Source organism: Lagopus leucura, unplaced genomic scaffold (assembly GCF_019238085.1).
Source record: "Lagopus leucura isolate 7727_CA_CO unplaced genomic scaffold, USGS_WTPT01 Super-Scaffold_100123, whole genome shotgun sequence".
NCBI lineage: Eukaryota > Metazoa > Chordata > Aves > Galliformes > Phasianidae > Lagopus > Lagopus leucura.
Window position 1 is genome coordinate 115,735 of NW_024962328.1, and position 23,823 is coordinate 139,557.

The 23,823-nt window shown below is 40.8% G+C and overlaps 1 protein-coding gene across 1 annotated transcript; it reads left to right on the forward strand.

Annotated features, from left to right (window-relative positions):
- Window positions 1-417: 417 nt before the first annotated feature.
- MYOM3 (myomesin 3) lies at window positions 418-23,421 on the forward strand. Its single transcript, XM_042887836.1, has 36 exons — window positions 418-524; window positions 685-759; window positions 1,413-1,572; window positions 1,823-1,980; window positions 3,090-3,185; window positions 3,840-3,928; window positions 6,014-6,058; window positions 6,268-6,408; window positions 6,954-7,115; window positions 7,389-7,530; window positions 7,620-7,819; window positions 8,157-8,210; window positions 8,959-9,086; window positions 9,663-9,846; window positions 10,645-10,819; window positions 11,440-11,561; window positions 12,110-12,297; window positions 12,462-12,588; window positions 13,056-13,234; window positions 13,306-13,420; window positions 13,893-14,049; window positions 14,227-14,336; window positions 14,807-14,851; window positions 14,984-15,120; window positions 16,237-16,381; window positions 17,661-17,720; window positions 18,083-18,150; window positions 18,439-18,549; window positions 18,928-19,015; window positions 19,659-19,697; window positions 20,234-20,339; window positions 21,256-21,419; window positions 22,021-22,057; window positions 22,167-22,189; window positions 22,275-22,330; window positions 22,879-23,421. Exons 1-36 carry the CDS (start codon window positions 418-420, stop codon window positions 23,176-23,178), a joined length of 4,293 nt encoding a protein of 1,430 aa, XP_042743770.1. The 3' UTR covers window positions 23,179-23,421.
- The last annotated feature ends 402 nt before the right edge of the window (window positions 23,422-23,823 follow it).

The following is a 23,823-nucleotide window of genomic DNA, read 5'->3' on the forward strand; positions in this document are numbered from 1 at the left end:
TTCCTCTCATTTCGCTTCTCATGGCTCTCCTCACTTGCCTGTATGCTATATTGGGGGTCTGAGCTAATGGAACACCCTGGAAGAATATCCAGCGGCTTTAGAGCATCAGCCTTTGGAAAACAGATCAGCCCACAGAACACCGCTTGCTTACTCTTCTGTTTAAACTTCAGCCACCTTTAAAGACTTTTTGACTTATTTGTCTGAGTTCACTTTCGGCTGATGGGTCACAAAATATCTCTTTCTTAGTTCAAATGACAGAAGGCGGTATTATATGAACTTTCATTTGCAGCATTTGAATGTCAAAGCAAAGTAAGGACATAATGTTAACTGAAGGGCACTTTGTTCAGCTGCCTTGTTTGAAAGTCACTTTATGTTTTATTCCATTCCAGCAAGAAAGTTTGCCTCTGACTTCACAGCATGGGAACTCAAACATTCTTCCACCATAGAGAGGAGGAACAAAAGGAGGAGAGGCAGCAGAGGTTGCAAATGACCTCCATGACTAGAAAGAAAAGGTTCAAAACCAGGTAAGCACAGAGCTAGGGATGGTCTGAGTAAATCAGGTCCACACGGGACTTTCTGAAGCACTGCACTCAGTTTTGAATACAAACAGCTTTGTTGAATGTTTAATTTATGAAATTATGGGCAATTGTCTGGATTCTTTTTATGTGCATCTATATCTGGAAGTGAGGAAGAAGAAACTTTCAGCCTTTCGGAGTTATCCATAGCAGCTGCCCTTGCCTTGACCTCTGAAACACCACGGTAAGTCAAAAATCGCTATAACAAAAACAAACGTTGTGTCCAATATCACCTTTCTACGGGGGTCACAGGTTCCAACTCATTCCATTGGAAGCAAAAAGACCAGGTTCAATCAAGAGGTTTTTCTTTGAAAAACGCCATCTGCAAATGCAGGAAACTAAATTATATTTCCTTGGTTCCTGTAGTGCTGAGTAACATTACCTTCCTCACAAACAAGAGCTTAGGAGAAACTGTATTTCATGGGAATAAATGGAAAATACAGATTCAAATTAACGAATAATGGCAACAGATGGAACTCCCTCCTCTTTTATAAAAAATCTTGGCACTGGTCCTGCTGTCCATCCTTCTGCGATGGCTGAACAACACAAGTAGTTAGCAGCATCTCTCCTCTCTTTAGCTCTTCTGCCAGCTCTCCATGTGTGATTAGAAGTGATTAATAGCAGATCCCTTTCATGTGCCTTTAAAGCACTAGAACTCATGGTAGCAGTGTTGGTTTCTGTGAGGCACAATTGCCTGACATCATATGACTACATATGACATTCAAATTGATATTTCTATCCTTGACACTTGTTTACTATAAAAACAACAAAACAGAAAGATCAAAATAAAAGAGCATTATCCTGACTTTTGTTAGCTTTTGACATCCTCTGTTGCAGGAATTACAAGCTAAGAAGAGAAGCTGCCATCTTAGAGCTTGAGCAGAGGGGGCAGAAGAGAGTTTGTTTTGGGAATGAGATGGAGAAGTTGGAAGAGGAGGTTATTAAGAACTGCAGACTGCTGCGTGTGAGAGCCGACCGGAGAGTGCTTCGGAGGAAGGTCAGATCAGATATCTCTATTGATAGCAGAAATGCCTACAGGGTTATAATTTCCAAGACTAACTATCATTCAGGAGAGGATACCAAACCTAATCAGGTGATGGGACCACCTCAGTACTGTCAGCAATAAGGACAAGCCCTTGCATCTCTGCCACTGAAGCATTATCACACATGTCCCTTATGTAAGAGAACTTGTGTAACTGGAAAACAATCTCTTTCCACTGCCTTTATTTAGTCTGTCCCTGTCACAGGCTGTAGAAAAGGCACGCAGGGAGAAGGAATACATTGAGCTGTGTTCGGGTCGAGCACCTATGTTCTGGATCCCCCTCAGAGTACACGCAGTCTGGGAGAGGATGGAAGTGACACTGACATGTACAGTCCTGGCTTCCCCACTGCCACAGGTGACCTGGTATGTCAGTCGATGCCAATAGCTCATGTTGCCAGCATGACTAAAAAGTATGTGTGCAAGTCAGGAGGCAACCAGAGTGGTAACATCTGTGTCCTGACAGAAGAAAGGGAGAGCTTAACAGGTCACGGAGTTTCCCAATTCCACTATTAGGACTAGTGAATATGTGAAGTACTCAGTGGGTCCTGAAGACAGTGGACAGTCTTATGGGGCTCCTTTGAGATAGCACAGACACTTTGATCTCCAGGCCTCCCTTGGTGCTATATACTCTGTCCTGTGGGCAATCTTGGGATTTAAGTGCTACGTTTACTATTAATAATCAAGGGACAGAAAGAACCGTTGATGTATTAACCATTCCTCCCATGAAAAGTTCTAAGTATGCAAACATTTGAATTATTAATGACTCTGCAGGCAAATGGTACTGGTACTGTCAGAACTCCTGATGAGGAGGACAAGAGGGAATGGCCTTAAGTTATACCAGAGGAAGTTCAGACTGGGTATTAGGAAGAATTTCTTCTCAGAAAGAGTGATGAAGCATTGGCACAGGCTGCTCAGAGAGTTGGTAGGGTCACTGTCCCTACAGGCTTTTAAGGAAAGGATGGATGTAGTATTTAGGGATATGGCTTAGTGGGTAATATTGGTGATAGGTGGATGGTTGGACTAGAGGATTTTAGAGATCTTTTCCGACCCTAATGATTTTATGATTTCAGAACTATGTCTTTGAATTATTCAAAGAACAAAGAGAGTAAGAACCTCCCACACATCTCCAGTTGACAAAAGGAAGCAAGAGACATTGTCTCAGACTCCGTCAAATGACCTGCACAGCAAAGAGCATGAGAGGAGGAAGCAACAAACCAGTGCAGAACAGCCTACAGGCAGTTTCCAAGCAGCCCTAGAGAAGAAATACATGTAAACTTAGGGTGGATTCTAGGTTAGCTGCAAGACTGTTCCAAGTTGATTTGGGATGAAAACAGTAACAGAGAGATGTGACCAGCTTTCTACTCCTCTTCTGTGCCTCTGTGGTGTTAGACATTGCTAGCTTTAAAAGGAAGTGTTAATTGCATCAGTCAGTCTCTTCATCCCTTTCTCATGTCACCTGTGTGTTCAACTAGGTATAAAAATGGAGTCCCGATTGACCTCCGTTTAGCCCCAGCAGGAAAATACAAGATCAAAAACGAGTTTGGAATGTTGACCTTGCGCATCAGCAGGTAAGGTGTATGCTCTTGTCTTTGAGGAGGTTTATTTTACTTGAATAAGACTCACTCTTCTAAAACAAACACTTTCTGTGTGCTGGAGAAAAAGAGAGCTGTTCTGGAATCTGACCCAGCTTGGCATCGTTGTGTTGTGTTTGGGCTGAGCCTTTGCCATTAGTAAGCAATCTCAACAGTTCATAATGTTAAATATTTGTTATTACCAAAATTTTACAGCCTCGTTAATTTTTACTTCTGGGTTTTTTTTGGCATGGCCAGAAGCCAGAACTTTGTCATTCGGGATGATACCATGCTCATTAAGAGCAATTCACAAAAGAAAAGGTGTACCAGTGTGATTTGGGACTGATCAACATGATTACAATTACGGCGGTTCATCAACCCTGTAACCCATGTGATAAATATTCCTGCATATCTTCACTGGAATCTGGTGTTTGATGGGTCTCTGCTTGCTTATTACATGTGATTCAAGATAAAAGAGCTGATCCCTAAGAAATTCTTCCAAGCAACAGGAAAAGCAGCTTCTCAGTGGAAAAAAAAGTGTCTGCTTCTAACTCTAGGGATTAAAGGGAACCTCTCTGAATTTGTCCTGTGAAGTACGATGACTGAAACCTAAAAAGGATGGGAATTTTTTTTTTTTTTTTTTTTTTCCAGATGCTCCATGGAAGATTCTGCTGAATACAGTGTTGTAATTGAGAATCAGTATGGCAAGGCTTACTCATTTGCTACAGTGCTTGTCAGGAGTAAGTAGAAAATGTTCCTTTGCTTTTAAAATTTTCACATTCTTGAGATTCTTTCAAATATTTTCAGTACTATATGTTATATCATTAAAAACCACCCAAGTACCCTGGAAAAAAAATAATAATTAAAAAAATTAAAATAGAAAGAAGTGAGCACTCTGTTAATGTGAAAGGAGAACACCTCTCGTTTATTAGGGACGGGAAAGCACAACTGCATGAAATACTATTAGCTACTGCCAACCAATGTGCAGTCGCAGATATAATGGCCCTTCTGTCACTTCTGGAGTCAGGCAAAATCTTCTGGATTGCATATGGACACAGCTGTCCTATCACTACACCGAAATTGTACTAAATGTAGATAGTTGGATATATCTGGACTGATATAAAACTTGTTTTGATGTAAAACAGACAAACACACACAACATACAGAATACATAGCACTCCTAGGAGTCTGGTTCACTTCTAAAGTTAAGCATGAACTTGGTGAACAATTGGTTTTCAGCGGGCTGTCTTAATGCAGTACTGCATGGAATACCATATTCGTCTCCCACAGTAGTAACCAATAGTAGTACAGCAGATGGCGCAGACTCTTTGGGGTCTGGTGCAAGCCAAACTCAAACGTGGTGAAGGAAGTAAACTATGACTGCCTGAAAAGGGAAATTATATCATGCTTTAAGAAATGTGCCACGTAATCTCACAGAATCATGATTTGGCTGTTCATACTTCCTAACTACATATATAAACATATATAGATCATAATTTTGTATCTAAAAGCCTGAATAGTCTAGGCCTACAGAACAGCAGACAACTGAATGCTTTCAGTATGAGTCCAGGGTTTCTGAACAGTTTGCAAGTGTTGTTCCTTGTGATTGTGGTGAGAGGCCCACACTTCTTTTCCCTTGACCCTGTCTAATATTATCTTAGTAATACGATTCTTCTTTTTGCTATTTGTGTTTAACCTTCTGAAAATAGAGACTATACCAAGGCATTAATCCTTCCTTCACTGGAAACATTCCTCTTCTTGCAGGCAGGCTGATCACATCTCTTCTCCTAGCCCTATGCTGTCTGGAATGTCTTTGGTGCCACGGTGAGGGTCTCTAGGCTCAGTGATTCACTATTTGCTGGGTGAAATTGGTTGGAGGGCCAGGTCCAGCAAGTGGTGGTGAATGGAGATGGATTCAGCTGGCAATGAGTCATATCAGTAGTGTTCCCCAGGGGATGGCTGGGGGGCTGGCCCTGTTTAATATCTGTATTGATGATTTGGATGAAAGAGGTGATGGCCTCAAGTTGTGCCAAGGGAGATTCAGGTTGGATATAGGGAACAAATTATTCTCAGAAAGTGTGGTGATGCATTGGCACAGGCTGCCTAGGGAGTTGAGGGGTCACGGATTCTAGAGGTGTGCTTTAAGGAAAGCATGGAAGTAATACTTAGAGACATATTTATGGACAATATTGCCAATAGGTGGATGGTTGGACTGCATGATCTCAGAGGTCTCTTCCAACCTTAACAATTCTATGATTCTTGCAGCATAACTCACTGTGCCTTCAGACATCATGGAGGTCTCACAGGACCCAGCATGAGGCTGTGCTTCCCCTCTCATCCTTTCCATTTCTTTCCACTTCAGCTGTTTACAGGCAATACTTGTCTTGTGCTTATGAGTGAGCTTTGCTATTGCCAAAATGAAAAAATATCTTATTTTATGTGCATTTCTTGGGGCTTAGAGGTAAGAGAGCACCTCGGTTTCATCCCGTTTCAGTGCACTGGTTCTTAGAGTCCAGCTCCAAATCATCTCATTTTGTGCTGTGATACCAACAGCTCTTGGGGCAACATTGGGTGGTGCGGGCAATGCCTCCAAAGAACCACAGCTGCTGAAAGAGAAATTCTGTGGGAGACTCGCTGCCCTCCAGATGAGGAACGACCTCTGTCATTAAGCAAATTGATGTTTTACTGCCTGATGACACTTTGAAGGTCACATTAAGAGTTGCTTTGAGAGAAAAGAGCAGTTTGCTGAGTGTCATTGTACATATTTGAGGGGAAGATAAACACCGGAATAGATTTGCTAAATGCATTTCCTTCTTGTCTTGTAGACTATTACGGAAAGGAGTCGGGCTTTGATTCGGAAATATACAGGAGTAAGTAAATGTCAGTGATTGTTATTTCTTTGATTTTTGCCACCTGAAGCAATGGAATTCTTTTCCGAGCTCTAAGTTTTCCTGTAAGCCTGCCTGCATGGGAAAAGCACGAGGCTCAGCCACCCTCTAAATACAAGACAAAAAATATGGTACAAGCTAGAGATCTCTGGGACATCTCTCTCATGCTGCATTTCATTTCTGTTTCATAGGATCTCTTCTTGCCAGAGAGGCAGACTTTGCCTCCTCGCTGAAACCACTATTTTCAAGAGAAAAGGAGCCTTTCACCCTCTCCTGTTACTTCACTTCTGATTTACTTGAACACCAGCGAAACATTACCTGGTTCAGAGATGGTTTGTATGCGGTAGCTACGCTTATACATATAGAATACATATACATATATGACTACACCATTTGATTTTATAGCTATATTCTAATGCTTATATGAGAGGATTAGAATTAGGGATTCATGAGCTGCTCTCAGCTCTTATCTCAATAGAGATGTTATTTATTTGCATCCTCAGGTAGAACTGCTAAATTATCTGTCAGAATTCAGTGCATCCTGTTCCCAGCTGTGAAGACTAGCTTTGACTCAGTAATTTCACTACTCTTTATTGCTTGGATTGTTCTCCAGGACAGGGACTGTTCTTTTTGATCTGTTCTTTCTGTGCACAGTGAACACAGAGGGATGGCAATAAAATAGGATCAGGGTCCATGAGTATAACTGTGAGGTATATTATCAGGAGTGTCTTGCAGATCCCTTATCTTGCTGCTCTAGTTTTGTTTCTCTGGTTTTTGATGGTGAGTTTGGTTGTATTTTATTTTTCCATTTGGAAATGCATCGATCCTCACTCCACCAGTTCAGGTGGATCTCCTTTACCCTTTTCATGCTTTACAGGTGAGTTGCTGCAGAACTCAGAACATCAGGAACTGAAGTATCAAGACCAGGAAGCTTCTCTAAGAGTGTCATGTGCTTACAAAGAAGATGAGGGGTTCTACACAATCCGTGTCCCCTCACTGGGTGGATGCAAAGAGCAAACCACTTATGTGTTTGTTCGAGGTAATAACAGGGTGCTGTCCTACTTAGAACAAAGGCTTGTCCCCTAATACTTTGGCATAAAGGAATTCACTGCCTCATTCTCAAGAAAGTCTGTCCCAATTTTGTGCTTTTTTTCTGTTACAATTAACAGAATGTCCAAATCTTACATTCAGTTGTGATTAAGATGTAAAAATACGACTTGTATTGCTGGGACACACTTAACCTTGACTCAGTAACTTAATTTTTTGATACTGAGAAGAAAGTCTTAACCAAAATAGCTTGGTGTTCCTGCAGATGCTGCAGCAGAATCAGCTGGTGCACCTGGATCCCCTCTCAATGTGAAATGCCACGACATAAATAAAGATTGCTTGATTCTTTCTTGGATAGCGCCCAGTGATGATGGAGGAAGCCCAATCCTTGGATATTTTATTGAAAGGTCTGTACTTCTATCTGTTAGAGAAAGAAACCTCATGATTGTGTTGCGGGAAATCACAAAGGAACTCCATGGGATACATTCCATTCCAGGTGTACGGCTGGGTCAGAGAACTGGGTTCCATGCAATGAAAAGCCTCTGAAAACCTGCAGATACCCCGTCCTGGGCCTTGCTGAAGGACAGGCATATCAGTTCCGAGTGAAGGCTGTCAATAAAGCGGGGATCAGTCATCCTTCAAAAAGCAGTGATCCAGTTATAATGTATGACCCCAGCAAAGGCAAGAGAGTGACAGGTGTGTACTCAAAGCAGGAAAATTTGTTCCTTCAGTACAATGTGAGGCTGCAGTACAGATGAATGCAGTTTGTCCAGATTCTCCTCATTGCTAAAAACACCAATGCAGCACCCTGCTGTGCTGTTCATTCACGAAGCCCACCTCAGTACTACTCTGGAACAGAAAACATCAAAACATTACAGATATGAAATGTCACTGAGTATGTCATGAAACATACATAGTTATGCATAAAATTATACTACACAATTCTGACCTCTATCTTTTTCATCAATCTCCAAGCATTCTGACACAGCTCTGTATCTCCTGCTGGATAACACTGTTCTGTTTGATATTACAGTTATTCCATATGATGAAGGCAGGATGATAGAAATTTTCAAGGATGACCTAGAAGGTAAGCTCAATCTATACTGGGCTGTTCCCTTAAAACTGACTGTTAGAGAGTGTATGGGAACTGCTGAGTCAAAGCCTGAACCTCTGATCGATCACCTGAGGCGAGCCATGAGTCAGCCAGAGGAGCACAGTGAAGGCAATTCACCTGTGCTGCCGGAAGGGGTGGAGCCAGGCTGCACCCCTCCTAGACCTATTTAAGAGCTGGCTACCAGGGGGGAAGGATTTCTTCTGGAGATCCCTCCTTCTGGTGTTTTGTGGTGAGCCCAGCATAAGGGTAAGCCTTCCATTTATTCTCCTTTGTTATCATAATCTACTTCACCTAATTCTCTTGTTTATTCTGTGATTGTAACATCTTAATATCCATTGATTATACAGAGAGCAAGGAGAAAACCTATCTGTAAGCTGCACAAGGATATAGAAGCTATCATAAACAGTACAAACTCTTGTGAAAATCTTGGTTTTCCTGTCTCCAAAATACTTAAAATACTTAAGTCTCCTCCTTTATACTGAAGGATCTTATTTTACACCAGGAGAAAGTAATCTGTTCTAAAGTAACATCGTTGTTTTTTTTTTGTTGTTGTTCTTTGGCACTATATCTGAAGGCTGGATCAGGCCCTGAGCACTGACGAAGCCGTGGGTGTCCTTGTTCATTGCAGAGTGGGATCAGATGGGCTTTGAGGATCCCCTCCAACTCAAATGATTCCATGATTGTATGATTCTAAAGCATATTCGGTACTGATTTCCCATAGGACACATTAAGATTCCCCTGCCACCCACCAATGTTCACGCAAGTGAGGTCAGGGAAGATTATGTGGCTTTGGCCTGGGATGAACCAGATCCGAGAGGCAGAGAATCACTCCAATATTATGTGGAAAAGGTAAGGAAATAACATCACAAAGAAAGGAGATTGCTGCTACTCCTGGACAGGAGTGTTTATTTCTCACATGGCCTGAAGCACAGGAATCATTATTGAATGCAGATAATTGCTGGTGGCTGTTTAGAGTGGACGGTAGAAATAAGCCATCACTGCACATAAGGTGGGGAGAAGCCTTGCTCTTAAAAAGACAAAGCGTCAATTAGTAAAATATAATCCACAGAATGGTAGAAGAGCGTTAACAGGAAAACTGTTTCTGCCCCATGGGCCTCCCAGGTGCAGAAAGGCAGTGAAGAACTGTACAGTAGTCCACTTTTCAATTCCCCTTTAGTCCTTTTGCTGGTTAATGAGTACCTCCTACCAATTTACTGGTACTCATTTCCCATTTGCTGTACTCATCCTGCTGCAAAAGGACCTTCTGTTTCCAAGGAAGAAAAGATAACATATGTCAACAAGAAATTGATCATTTACCCTTTTTAATAAAGGAAATACACATATTTTTCTAGGAAGACTGACTCTGTTGTCTGTCAGGAGTTTTAAGCTTTTGTGAATTGTAAATCGCTACCTTTTTCCTTACAGTTGCTTGTGGGCAGCAACTCCTGGCAAATGGTTAATCTGGATATGCCAGTTAATTCCCCAAGATTTGCATTCTTTGATCTCACTAAAGGAAAAACGTACCGTTTCCGAGTGCGGTCCATTAACAAGTATGGAATCAGTGAGCCATCCCTGCCCAGCGAACCAATCACTGCTGGAGCAAAACTCGGTAATTATTTCACTGCTATGCACTACACTAATGATGGAAGAGGAGATGTGCTACAGAGCTAATGTGTGGATTCCTCCCCGTCCCCCATGCTACCTCCTTTAAACTTCATGTTATTTTGTTACATAGCCGTTGCTTTGATGTCAGGAAACCTCTTAAAGCCTTAAATCCTCCTTCAATTACTTTGCAGTTGGTCAAAGCAGTATAAATCTGACCAAGCCACAGTAGGGGAATTACATTTAATTAAGTAAGGGATGGTGGAACCCTGTGTTTAATCCAAGTGTGCTTCCAGCACTTGGTTACATGTTGGTGTTGGAAGGAATGATACAACTGTGATTGCAGAAGCAGCTGCTTTCTAGGGCCTTCAGATAAAGAGTGGTGCTTAGAGCGCTGATTTGTTTGGGTTTCTTCCTGGGACTGATGAGACAACAGGCAGGCTCATGTCCATGCTTCCATTAGGCAGAGAGGAGTAGCTGTTTCTCTTATTTCATATTCTTGCATTAAATCTTCCCTAGTGCTCATTAATACTGTCCTTTGTTTCTCAAGAGTGAAGCAGGTCTCATTTCATAGAGGTTACATGGGTGTAACTGCTGAAGCAATGGTCTGTCAGGGGAAGGAGAACGAGGAGCAACAAACCCAAATGTGAACAGACAGGGACAGTGTTTATGGTGATTTGCTCTAATTTGTAAACAAAGCTCTGGGGAAGGTGAATAAATCAGTGAACTCGCTTAATAAACACATTTGAGTTTACCTATTCTTCTAAATAACCAACTATTTTTCTGTGCTTTTTTTCTGTTGCAGCTCCTTTACCACCACCGTCTCAGGTTTTAGCTTTCAGAGACACCAAGACATCTGTTGTTTTGCAGTGGGATAAATTAAAGGATGGTCTGGAACCTTTGGGCTACTACATATATTGTCGGGAGACTGGGACAGAAGAATGGCAAACTGTCAACAATAAGCCCATGATGTGTAATGAGTGCGTGCAGCTATTGTACTCCATTGAGATAGGGTGCAAGCTTGGATTCTTCTCTTTATGGCCAGAGTCATGTTTCAGTTAAAAAAAGAACTTCCTTCAGTGCACACACAGGCATGCACGCAAACACCAGATCGTCTTTTAGCACTAAGAGCTGCTCGTCAGCTAAAGTCCCCAGTCGCACTTTTATGTCTAAAGCCAGACTGACAGCAGCATCTGTGTGTATCATCATAGACTCTCAGTCTGCAGAAGATAGACTTTGTGGCATGACTGGTAGAACCACATTCCATTTTTTTATTTGCTTTCCAGCAGAGTATGTTAGTGTCACATGCACAGTATTTAGAAAATCTCTCTTAGTTGTGAGAGTCGCACGTCAACTGCGAAGTCCACTGAAAGTCCTATTTGTTGTACTGGCAGTGCCAGGCAGCAGTGTGACACCTTGCTATCTGACCTACGCTAACTGTCTGACCTATCAGTATCTATTTTATGTGACGCTTCAGTTTGTAATGAGAAATAAGGATTTTGCAAGGAACAGTTTCTTATTAAAATATATTGCCATCTATTCAAAAGACCTTTCATCTGTTTTCTGAACAATCAGCACAAACGGTAATTTTTTTTCCTAGATTTACTGTCCCAGGGCTGAAAGCTGGAAAGGAGTATGTCTTTTGTGTGAAATCTGTCAGTGAGGCAGGATTGAGCGAAAGCTCTCCAGAAACAGACCCTATCACTGTAAGGCCAGCAATAGGTAAGTAACAGATGTGCATGTAAATCCCTCTGAGACAAATCTGCCATGCACAGGTATTATTACACGTTATGGCAATAACACTGAGCAGATAAGCAAAGCAACAGGGAACTGATTTTCTTGTATCCCCCTGCTTCTGTTGTCATTTATGCTTGGCAAGAGTGGGCGATGTTAATTAGCATTTTGATTCAGCAATGTGTTACACTTTTAGTACTTGTTTGGCACTGGTACAAGTGATCATTTTAAATGTACTGTTATCCTGGTAGCTGCTTTTACACAGCAGAAGTCATACTATGAGATCTTGACGTAAACAGAGTCACATCAAATGTGCCAGATATTTCTCCAAGCTGATTTGTCCAATATGTACCCCCTCTTTCCCTAATCCCTAGATCGTAAGCCATTAATGTTGGAAAAGAACTCTAAGATCATCCAGTCCAACCATCCACCTACCGCAAGCGTTACCCATTTAACCATGTTTCTAAGTACTGCATCCACCCTTTCCAAACCTGCACTGAGTAGCACTGTCCTTTGTCTGTTCCTTTGCTGCTCAGCTCGCCCATCAGCACCACGTGGGTTTGTTCTGCTGAGCTGTGGGAAGACCAGCATGACCATCGGCTGGAAACCCCCGAAGCGTAAAGGAGGAACAAAGATTCTGGGTTATTTCCTGGATCAGCATGATGCATCTGAGCTGGATTGGCATGAAGTCAATAGTCAGCCAATTCCTCAGCGAGTTTACACGGTATTAATTTCAGATACAATGCTGTCCTTCTTTATGTATAGTGGGAACCATGGGATAAGGTGCTTTCTTCTATTTCCTTCAGTCCAGAACTTTCTTCATACTCTCATAAGGTTACCACCATGCAAGGCCATGCTAATATTTTCTCTGCTTTTCTGAACACGAAGATTAGCAACCTTGAAGAAGGCCATCTGTATGAATTCCGCGCATGTGCAATGAACATGGCAGGTGTTGGGGAAGTATCTGAGCCCAGCGACTTGTTCAGATGTGAGGAATGGACAATGCAAGAACCAGGTACCTCTCACAAAACGAACAGGCGGAAAAACACTTCCACATACACTAGTTCTGTTCTCACTTTTCAGTGACTCTGAGGGACTTCTCAAGACTATAGGTCTGTGTAAGGTGAGGTCCCAGTAAACAAATGCACACAAACATTTGGGATGTTCTGATTCAGATGTAGGGTACTATTTCCACACTTCACTCATAAAGCATCGAAGTACTTTTAATAGCATTGTTTAAAAAAAAAAAAAGTAAGAATATAGCTCTAATATCTTAATGTTATTATACCAAAGCTAATAACATTAAATCATGTGTGCATTTTCTTTCTAGAACGTATCTCTACAGTTAATTAGCATAGAAAGTGTTGCTTCTGGACTCACTGTTCCCAGCTTATCATAAAACTCTGCTTTCTGATTTCAAACTTGTATGATGCATCAAATCTTTTAATGCCATAGCTTGACAGCACACTCTTCCTTGAACAGGTCCTCCTTATGATGTGAAGTTCTCTGAAGTGAGAGACTCTTCCCTGATGCTGCACTGGCAAGCCCCACTGTACACAGGCGCAGGTCCAGTTACAGGCTATTATGTAGACATGTGTGAAGAAGGGACAGAGGAATGGAAGCAAATAAACAAGCAGTCCACAGCTGCCACTCATATGAAGGTCAGTATATGCACTCAGTATCCAAGCATTGCTTTGCAACATTTATTGATTCCTGTCACTGGTTCCTGCAGGTTTCAGACCTAGACACAGGGAAATGCTTTATTTTCCGAGTAAGAGCACTGAACAAGGCTGGAATTGGACCCCCTTCACTTGCCTCAGATCCAGTGGTGGCTAAAAGCAAGCCAGGTATGAAACTGAGTGATGGATTGCTATGTCTGTACATGTTATGTTGATTCCTGTGAAAAGAACCGTGCTTTATTAAATATTTGCTACGCATTCCATGGCAAGAAAAAACCCCAGTCAAAATAAAGTTTAGTAAATTAATCTGCCCAAATGAATTTACTCTAGCTGTACACTCTGGCTTTAACATCCAATGTCCAGAATCAAAGAGTCATCAAGGTTGTGTAAACTTCTAAGATCATCCAGTCCAACTGTCCACCTGCCACCAATATTGCTGACTAAGCCACGTCCCTAAGCACCGCATCCACCCTTCCCTTAAACAGCTCCAGGGATGGTAACCCCACCACTTCCTAAGCAACCTGTGCCAGTGCATTGTCTCTGGGAGAAGAAATTCTTCCTCACATCCAGCCTGAGAAGCTAAGCTGGTCTTTGTAAGTAATATTTTTGTTTACTTTTTTTCTTTCTTTCTATCATTCAGGCACAAATGAAATTGAACTCGGGGTGGATGAAGAAGGGTTCATTTATATGGCTTTTGAAGCTCCTGAAAAGAATGACTCCTCTGAATTTATCTGGTCGAAGGACTATGAAGGACCACCAGATGCTGACAGAGTTCAGACAGAAGAGAAAGGCAATAAGTGAGTAGATGATGTGCAGAGAAAAATGTCCACTTGCTCCTCAGTGTCACATACAAATGACTAAGTACTAAATTTGATGTTGCAGATGTATCAAATGTGTTGTATTCTTTAAAAAAAAAAAAGCCAATGTAACTTCTGAGTGAAAAATAAACATTTATTATTACCTTTATTTTTAAGATCTAAGCTTATATTGAAAGATCCATCAGAAAAGGATCTGGGAATATATTCAGTGGAGGTTACAGACGTAGATGATGATATCTCTGCCAGCTGCGCTTTAACACAAGAAGGTAAAAACTTATAATTAACAAGCACAAAAAAACAGTGTGCCATAATTTTCTAGTATTAGGTGTCTAAAGGAAAGCTTCTCCCAGAACAGTGGTGGTTGATGTCGCTTAATGATAGTTGTGTCATTGGAAAGATGTTTCTCGTTCCCTGACAGACAGAGGACAGTTTTGTTTTCAGGCTCCTAAGAAAAATTACGATGATCTTGGAAGTCATTTTTTCCATTCAGATTTCACACGCTGTCATAATTATCTAAAACTTCTCTACTGTATTTCTTGAGTTGATACAATCAATGTTCTCTTCAGACGGAACTAAGAGTTACCTCCACCACCTTCTCTAGTTCTCCCTGTTTGGAATGTTTTGTACTTATCTTCTTGACATAAATAAGGCTCACTGACAAATTAAATCCAATTGCTATAATGATTTTGCTTTGGTCTAATTGTACTAACCTAAACAATTATTTTTTGTATTTCAGATCTGGACAAGTTACTGAAACGTAGCCATGAAATCAGGAACCCATGTAAGTTGGATGAGTAAATAAGCCACTTCCAGACATACAGATTTTGAAAGGGGAACACTGGCAGAATCTGGGCTCAGCTGAATTCTGTGGCTTACATACAAATTCCTGTGGGCAGTTCTCTTTGTTTTCTAGTAATAAAGCTGATATCTGGATGGAATGTTGATGTTCTGGAGAAAGGAGAAGTGCGGCTGTGGCTGGAGGTTGAAAAGCTGTCACCAAATGCAGAGCTGCATTTAATCTTCAATGAGAAGGAGCTTACAAGCACACCAGTACGTTCTCGTATTTTTAATTCTGACTTACTTTCCCCTTCCTGAACAGGGATACAGACCAACTGGGCACATGCCACATTTTCTAAATTTTCATCAGGCGTCTTTGGGAGGCTCTGGGACTTGGTTTCACACTGCGCATAAACAGAAAGCCAACTGTCTGATTCTCAAGCTGTCCAGATCTAACGTCAGGCCAAAAACGGAGAAGAGAAATGGAAAGGGAAAGCAGAAGGAAAAGGGGAAAGAAAAAAGGAAAGGGGAAAAGGAAAGGAAATGAGGGTGGGGGAAAAAACACACACACACAAAAAATTAAAAGTAGGGAAAAAAAACAACAACAACTACCAAGCAAATAAAAAGCAGGGATTAAAAAAGGGATAGGAGTGTGCAAAGAACTTCAGAATTTCATTGCAATGTTTTGGGGTTTTTTTGTTGTTGACTTTTGTTGTTGATGTTATTTTTCTCTTTTAAAGCACTATGCAGTAAAACTTCCGTAGATCTTGTCCATTCTTAGAACTATATTTTCTGCACTGTTGAACTGACACAGAAATGCACGGTTACAAAGTGTTTTCCAAGCTCTTTGTAATGATATTATGTGCCTAAAGCAAACAAGGCGGTAAGGCATAATGATTGTATTCGCATGTGAGCATTAGGCAGGTTTCGGGGTGTGTGTGTATAAGGGATTCAGTAGTGCTTGCATGGTGTCAGAGGGTGGCAGAATTATTTACCATTGCCCGAACATGCAGTTACATGCCCCAGATATGTAATTACGTGCACTGCTTTCATTATACTAAAAATCACAGAGATCCTGGTAATCTGAGAAGTCTGTAAGACACAACAAGAAAGAAGACATTGTGTTATGTGGTTGTAACAGAAGTTGTCCTGGAGGAAAGTTTTGCTCTGTGCAGTTCTATTATACCCAACCACATAAAGAAACAGCAGATGAATCTCAGGATACAGAATATCAGAATGCATTGGTTCTTCATACCCGTGAGATGGGGGAAATGGATGAGGATGCACACGCAGAAGGGTTGTCTCATATCTGAGTGTTGTAGAAGACGCAGTGCTGGAATCTAGTTTTGAAAACCATTGAATTTATTATATTTGCTTTGTTTTATGCAGACACATAAAATAAACTTCGTCAAAGAAAAAGGTCTGGTTGAACTGATAATCCAGAACTTCTGTGATGACGATAAAGGAGTGTACACAGCCCGGCTGCAGGACGGAAAAGCTAAAAATCAATTCACCCTTGTTCTTCTGGATGAAAGTAAGTGAAAATTCAGTACTGAATACAGGCTGTCATGCTGAGTGGAAATTTTTCTAGGCATGTAAGGACTCCAGGGACTTCTGGCAGTTGCACTGACTGCACTGACACTGAGAACGTGGAGAGCAAATTTTAGCACACATTAAAGTCATAGAATTGTTAACGTTAACAAAGATCTCTAAGATCATCTAGTCCAACCATACAGTTTCCACCAATACTGCCCACTAAGTCCATGAATCATGTAAGAAATAATCTGAATTCCTCTTCTCTTCAACATAAACTGGAGATTCTGATGTTATAAATAGGGTCTCTGATAATAAAAAAGATCTACTGGAGGAAAATATCCAAGGGAATCTTTCGTTGCTGTTTCCCAATGTTTCACATATCATCTTGCTGTGTTGAACACTCTGTATCTTGGCAGTAAACAGACTGACAAGAATTATGATTTGTACGTATTTATCTCAGCACAGGATCAGGTTGAAAATTCAGAGTATTTAACAGCTGATTAATTGCATCAAACTGAATGCAGCAAGGAGACCAGTGTCAATTTTACCGGAAGATGAGTCCAAGCAACATGAAAAGGCTAACATAAATCACACTGGGTGAAACACATAGGGTGTATGTGCTACTACAGAGAGGCTCTTTAACTATTTAAAATTAGAAAGCAAGAAGTTTAGCACTAAAATACTTCCTATACAATATCTATCCCTATTTTTAGTTCCTGTGAACAGTTTGACCGTTTTAAATGACCTTCCAATGCTTCCATGTTCTGTGAACAGAAGTTACCCACACAAATGTCACGTTACTGGACTCTCTCAAAAAGCAGTGGGGAGAATAAAGTGTCTTTATAGAGCAATTTGGCACGTGGTAATTTCAGAGTACAAAATAAGTTTGACTTGTAAACTGTCAGTGATCATTTTTATTTACTGATGATGATGAAAAACAGTTGTCTAAAACTGAGATAAATTTTATGCTCGCTGCCCTATTTTGTTTCTTACTTTTAAAACATTTTATTTTCAGGGTTTCCAGCCTGTGTTTTTGCAAGGCCAAGCTCCTGTTTCATTTCTTAAATGTATAATGCTCAAGTCTTCAATGACACTTCTATTTTCATGACAGTAATATTACATACTGTTAATAAGTTAAGGTTCTCAGTGGGGCATTAGAAATGCCTTATAGACATATGTTACAGCTTTTAAGAGAAAGCCTTCTGTAACCACGATCTCTACAGCATTATATGAAGAAACTGTTGTTGTTGTTTTGACTTTGATTACTGCTCCTACAGGTTTTGATAAAGTTGCAAAGGAAGCTGATGCAAAACGAAGGGAATGGAAGAAAAAGCAGGGTAAGATAAGCAGAAGATTAATGACTTACCAGGACTGTGCCAAAAGGATGGCAAAACCTGAGCAAAGGCATTTCATCAAATGCTTTAAATGCTCATATCAACTTTACTACATGTATTATTTCTGTTGATTAGTTCACTGACATTTTAAGATCTGATTCCTCAGTGAATACAAGATCTGTTGCCTTAGGACATCACACAGTTACTGCTGGCTTTGTGATGTAAACTGTGTGTCTGGTGCATGTCTGGTGCATGACTGCCCCTCCTAGGCAGCACTGCTGGGGCTCAGCATGAGATGGGGGCATCCCAGTGGATCATTTTTAAGCTGTGGAGCTGCACGGCAAAATATTTATTTTCTTTTATAGGGCCGTATTTTGTAGAGAATTTGAAATGGAAGGTTACCGAGAACTGTGAAGTGCTCCTTACCTGCAAGGTATGTACATCAGTGCAACTTCGCAGTCTGAATTCCTTTAGCGTTACATTTCAGATGTGCATTTTAAGGTCTGGGAATGAACAATGCTCATTCCAATGGTTATTTGCAGACTGATGAAGGGTAAGAGACAGCAGAACTCAAACAGACTTTTTAACAGAGAGGGAAGCTCACAGTATTCTACAGCAATCCTGTAGGACTGTTGTGATGCTTCACATTAAAAAAACATCTCTGCATTTATAAAACCAGATGTTTTGGGGACCCCGACTTCTAAGTCTTGACTTTAAACAGGCAACAAATCTGAGAAAGGACACCAGCTTCCAGTGGTTCTTCAATAAGAAAGCCCGAACAGGTGGTGTGTTCGACCCAAGGACTGGGATAGGAACTCTCCATATTAAAAAGGTGAAAACAGAAAAGCAATTTGTTGGCTTTGGTGACCACACTAACTTGCAAAAAATAATTATTGACCTTGTGCTTAACAGTCTGCATGTGTTTTGGGTGATGCCAACTAAATGAAAGAAGAATTAACATTATAGCCTGATGAATTAGAAACGAGATGGTTTTTAACAGGGGCTAAAAAGGAAAGTGTGGGCTCTTCAGGTTCAGGCAACCTGTCATGGTCAGGTCATGTTCTAGAGACAAACTGGAAGAAGAAATAAAACCTCAGCTCTCTGCCTTTTTTTGTGTCCTGTTTCAAGGGCATGTGAAAATTTTGTTGAGGGTTGTAATTATTTATTTATGTTTAGTTTAACGTTATATATTTGGATATATATTTGCCAGATAACCAAAGCAGATGAGGGTCAATACAAAGCAGTTGTTTCGGATGACCGAGGAGAGGACTACACCCAACTTGATCTCATAAAAGGAAGTAGGAGAACTTAGTTTTTATATACATATGTATATACATGGTGATCATTTTAAAAATCAAAAGCATTTAATGTCAGACTGGGGTCATAAAATAAACTGTTTTTTAAAAAAAATCTCTTACTCTTCAAAAGTTATACAAAACCCAGTGAACAGATTGTTTTCAGAGGGCTTTGTGTACAATCCCTACTCTTTTTATCTATCCATGCCAGGATTCATTTGATAATCCACAAACAAATTCTCAGCCCTGGAACTTCAGCCAGTCCAAACCACTCAGAAAACAAAATTCTGTTTCCATTCTGCAGCTCCACCTGTGGATCAAAACTCACATCTGAACCACAACCACAGAATATCAGTTAAAGACAACACAAAGCACAAAAGAAATGCCATATTATTTCAGCTTCCTGCCTTAATTACAAACTGAGTGCTAACAAAGACAGGAACATCTAAATGTAGTAAGAAATGTATCTACCAGCATATTAAAATAAATCTGTGGCGCAAATTCCATATCCAGCATGATTTACAGCAGAAAAAGACAATGAATAACTGATATATTACACACATAAGAAAATTAAGTTGCCAGATGAGATGTGATTTGCTCACTGTACTGTATTTATAAGTACTTAGATATCATTATATCTTTGCAGCCTTTGAAGACCTTCTCAAGGAGCTGTGTAGGATCAGTGGTATGTCCTTTTCTCCTCGGTGACAACAGCAGGGGAAGGGGGTGGGGTGCCAGGATAAGAGCAAACAGGACGGGAGCTGCCCCTGGATCTAGAGTCAGTGTGTACCGTCTCAAGTACAACATACTGCCCTTTTAATATTACTTTGGCAGTAGAAGCACCTTTAAACTGCCAGAAAGGGCGGTCAGTAAATGTGTCCAGGGACACAAAGCCCTGTGCACTTACAAATTATTTCCATGATCTGCACGTGCCAGCAGCCTTTTCCTTGTCACGTCCTTCATTATGTGAATTTGGTTGTGCTTTTTCTGTCTGTGAGATGCCTACTATAGGTCTCCACAAGATATGATGTCATTTTTTTGCTCTCTGCTGGCTAAAAGAGGAGCCTTGCAGAGGCAGAATACCATCCAACATCCAACCAGTCGCGTTCTCCAGAGATAAATGTCAATAGGTTGCTTGGGATTTTCTTTGCATAACAAGTAAGATTGCACGGATGTTTTTGGATTCCCTCTTCAATTCCAGTCTTTCAATTACACCATCAGCTCTTTCTGCTACACCTCTGAAAATTCAGCCTACTGACGAAGGCATCAAAATCTACACAGATGTGAAGTACTACACAGACTACATGAAAACAACCTGGTTTCACAAGTGAGTCCCCTAAAGGCACTGGGAAGGGTTCTGAGGGTACTGTTGCTTGAAATTGTTTATCACAAGAACTGGGTATCTTAAGCCTCAGACCACAGTTTTTTAAGGCAATGGGAGATTTTTCAGAGTCAGGGCTGAAAATCATGATTCTCTATGAATTCTGAAACACATCTGGGAATTCCAAAATGAACGATCATGTTACAAATATTCTGGCGGTGCTGAGATACAAATAACTGGTCATCTTAACTGGAATAGTAACTTTGGTTACAAACAGGAAAGGAAGCTGTTGTTTTCTTGTTTCAAGCTCTTTATTTCTACTATTTTTATGCTTCCACAAACCACCGTGTTGCCCCACTCTGAATAACACAGCTCCCAAACATTACAAGACTCTTTCCAAACGTGAGCTCATTTAGTCTCATAACAACTTGGTAAAATAGAGAAATACTGTTTCATTACGCGCATCCTACAGACACATGGAAGGAGGCCAGTTTTAATGGTGTTTAAGGACTAAATGCATATCATAGGATCATTAGAGTTGGACTGGATTATCTTTAGAAATCTTTTCCAGCTGTCTACCTACCGCCAATACTGCCCGTGTCCTGAAGTACTGCATCTACTCCTGAACACCTCCAGGGACGGTGGCTCCACCACCTATCTGGGCAGTCTGTGCTAGTGTGTCTAATTCTTATTTAATCTCCCAAATAAAAACTATGAGGTATTTTGTAGAACCTGAGAGCTTTAGCAAGCTACCTGAAAGCATGGATGCCCAGTGAGATATTCAAGTGACTGAGTACGTAACCCTTTACAAAATGATGGTCAAGGTCCTGACTCCCACTCTGTTGTTCTAACAGGTAGAGGTCTAACAGAAAGCATGTAGGTCTACTAAACTGTATTGAAATTAAAGAATTTGTTTATTTAGGGAGAAGCGACTGGAAATTCGTGACAAACTGAAAGCTGGGAGCACAATGAATCAGATCTGGCTCCACATACTGAACCCAACAGATACAGATAAAGGAAAGTACATCCTGGAGTTATTTGATGGGAATGACTCTCACAAGCTGTCAACTGACTTGTCTGGGCAAGGTAAGCTGAATCAACACCTGCATCGCAGGAATTAGATCTCCCTGAGCTGCTTTCCAAGATTCCTTCAGATCTCTGGCAGCGCTGCTTCTCTTTCATTTGAGTTGGAGCTATGGTTCTGTGACAGCATGCTACTAAACTGGGCTAAGAACATTCAAGTGCCCAACAAAGCCAAAGGGAGGAGAAGGGATCAGTGGAAAGGACAGAAGCCTTTAGGGAGCACTGCTGAGCATAAGGCACTCCTGGGGAGGGACGTGGGAGGACAGCTGCTCCCAGGATGTGTCTGGGTCCTGGAGGCTGACAGAGCTTATGGGGGACATCCTGGAAACAACATGGCTTCAAGTTTATAAAGACTTATCCAAACTGTTCAAAAGATTTTTTCCTCCTGAGGAAAGGAAGTACGAGGCTCTATTTTATACACCTTTACAGTTTATAAATAGATTCAGATTTCCTTATGGCAGATGCTCACGCCAAGATGAGAGTTAATAACGCATAGATTTGTGCACAAATACCTGCAATTCCAGCATTGATGCGTTATATTAAACCTACTATATCAAAAGAAATAAACAGCAACGTTCCCTAAAACCATTTCATTTATTTGCAGCCTTTGAAGATGCTCTGGCTGAGCACAGAAGGCTAAAGTAAGTTCCTGCCTAAATATTTTTACAGCCAAATTGATCTATTTTGAGTGTTGTGTTCGGTACCATACCTAATAAATCATTAATTTTGTCTTTGTCTCTTCACTTTCAGAGAAGCAGCAATTGCAGAAAAGTGTAAGTAAATGAACTTCTTCTGCCAAACAAAACCAAGTGGTACATTGATAAGTAAAACTGAGGGGTCATATTTGCTCATTCCCAGGTCGTGCCAGAGTTGTTCAAGGTCTGCCAGATGTAGCCACCATCATGGAGGATAAGGTAATGTTGAGTAATCACTCGGATAACTGGACCGTAATCACTCGGATAACTGGACCTTGCACAGATGTAGGGAAATGACTGCTGGGGAGAAAACTCTTGGTTTTAAATGCTCACTGTCATTTCTGGCATTGTACTACCAAGGATGTGGAAGTGACTCAGTCGCTATTGTAAGAATTTTCTAGTTTCCCAGAAGCAGCAAGAAATATTATTAATATTAAAATAAGCACCGCTATTTACATGGATCCATGATTAGACAGCAAGTTCAACGTAACTGCAAAGTAACAAGAATAACCAAATAACGCATGCCTTTCAGGAACTGTCACTCTCATTTTAAGTAACACAGACCTAAGAAAAAGTATGTGCGCTATTTGATGAAGTTAATCTGTTCTAATCTGTTTAGAACAGAGAGATTATAGGTAAGAAGCTCCTGTGGATTTTTACTGATCTTGATTTTATTTTTTTTTTAATTATTAACATCATCACATCATCTGAATTTCCTTGCTCATTTGTGTCTTCATAATCTATCTCTACTATTTGTTTTACAACAGACCCTTTGTTTAACTTGCTGTATCTCTGGAGATCCTTACCCAGAAATCACTTGGTTCAAAAATGAGAAAATGATCATCTTTAAAGATCGGTACAGAATGGATGTGAAGGGGACAGTTGTCACGATTACGATAGAGAAAGTCTGCAATGAAGATACGGGAAAATACAGCATCTACGTTAAGAACAAATATGGCTCTGAAACAGGGCAGGTGACTGTCAGTGTCTACAAGCGTGGAGAGATACCCATTGGAATGGAAGAAAAGGAAGACCCAAGTGAGACCATAACAAGAAAGCCTAAATGAACCAGGCAACTATATCTCAGTGAATTTAGAAGGAATTTAACCCCTTTGGTTCCTTTTGAGTGTCTCCACCCTAAAATTTAGGCTCATTCCTTTATTTTTGTTTCAGTAATGTTGCAGTATTTTCACTTTTTGGTTGCTAGAAAACAATTCTCATTTGTAAGTAATTCTTAAGTTCTTTACTGTGAGAGTGGTGAGGTGCTGGAGCAGCTGCCCAGAGAGGCTGTGGATGCCCCGTCCCTGGAGGTGTTCAAGGCCAGGTTGGATGGGGCCCTGGGCAGCCTGGTCTAGTATTAAATGTGGAGGTTGGTGGTCCTGCATGTGACAGGGGGTTGGAAATTCATGATCCTTAAGGTCCTTTCCAACCCTGGCCATTCTGTGATTCTGTAAGTGTATGTGTGCACATGTACTCACTCTCATGCTCTCTTTACAGAGAAACTGCTTCCCTGTAAAAACATGTTGTGTAGGAAATACCAGAGGGTACGTGAGAACCAAGCTATTAGTATAGGGGCTTTTTTTCGTATTAAATTCTTGTATGTTACTTATTATCTTGTAGCTGAGAAACGCTTACGTCTATGTTATTAAACTTACAAAGAGTGACACCACTGTTGTCAAGTACATTCATTTTGAAATTAGTCAGAAGTTTTC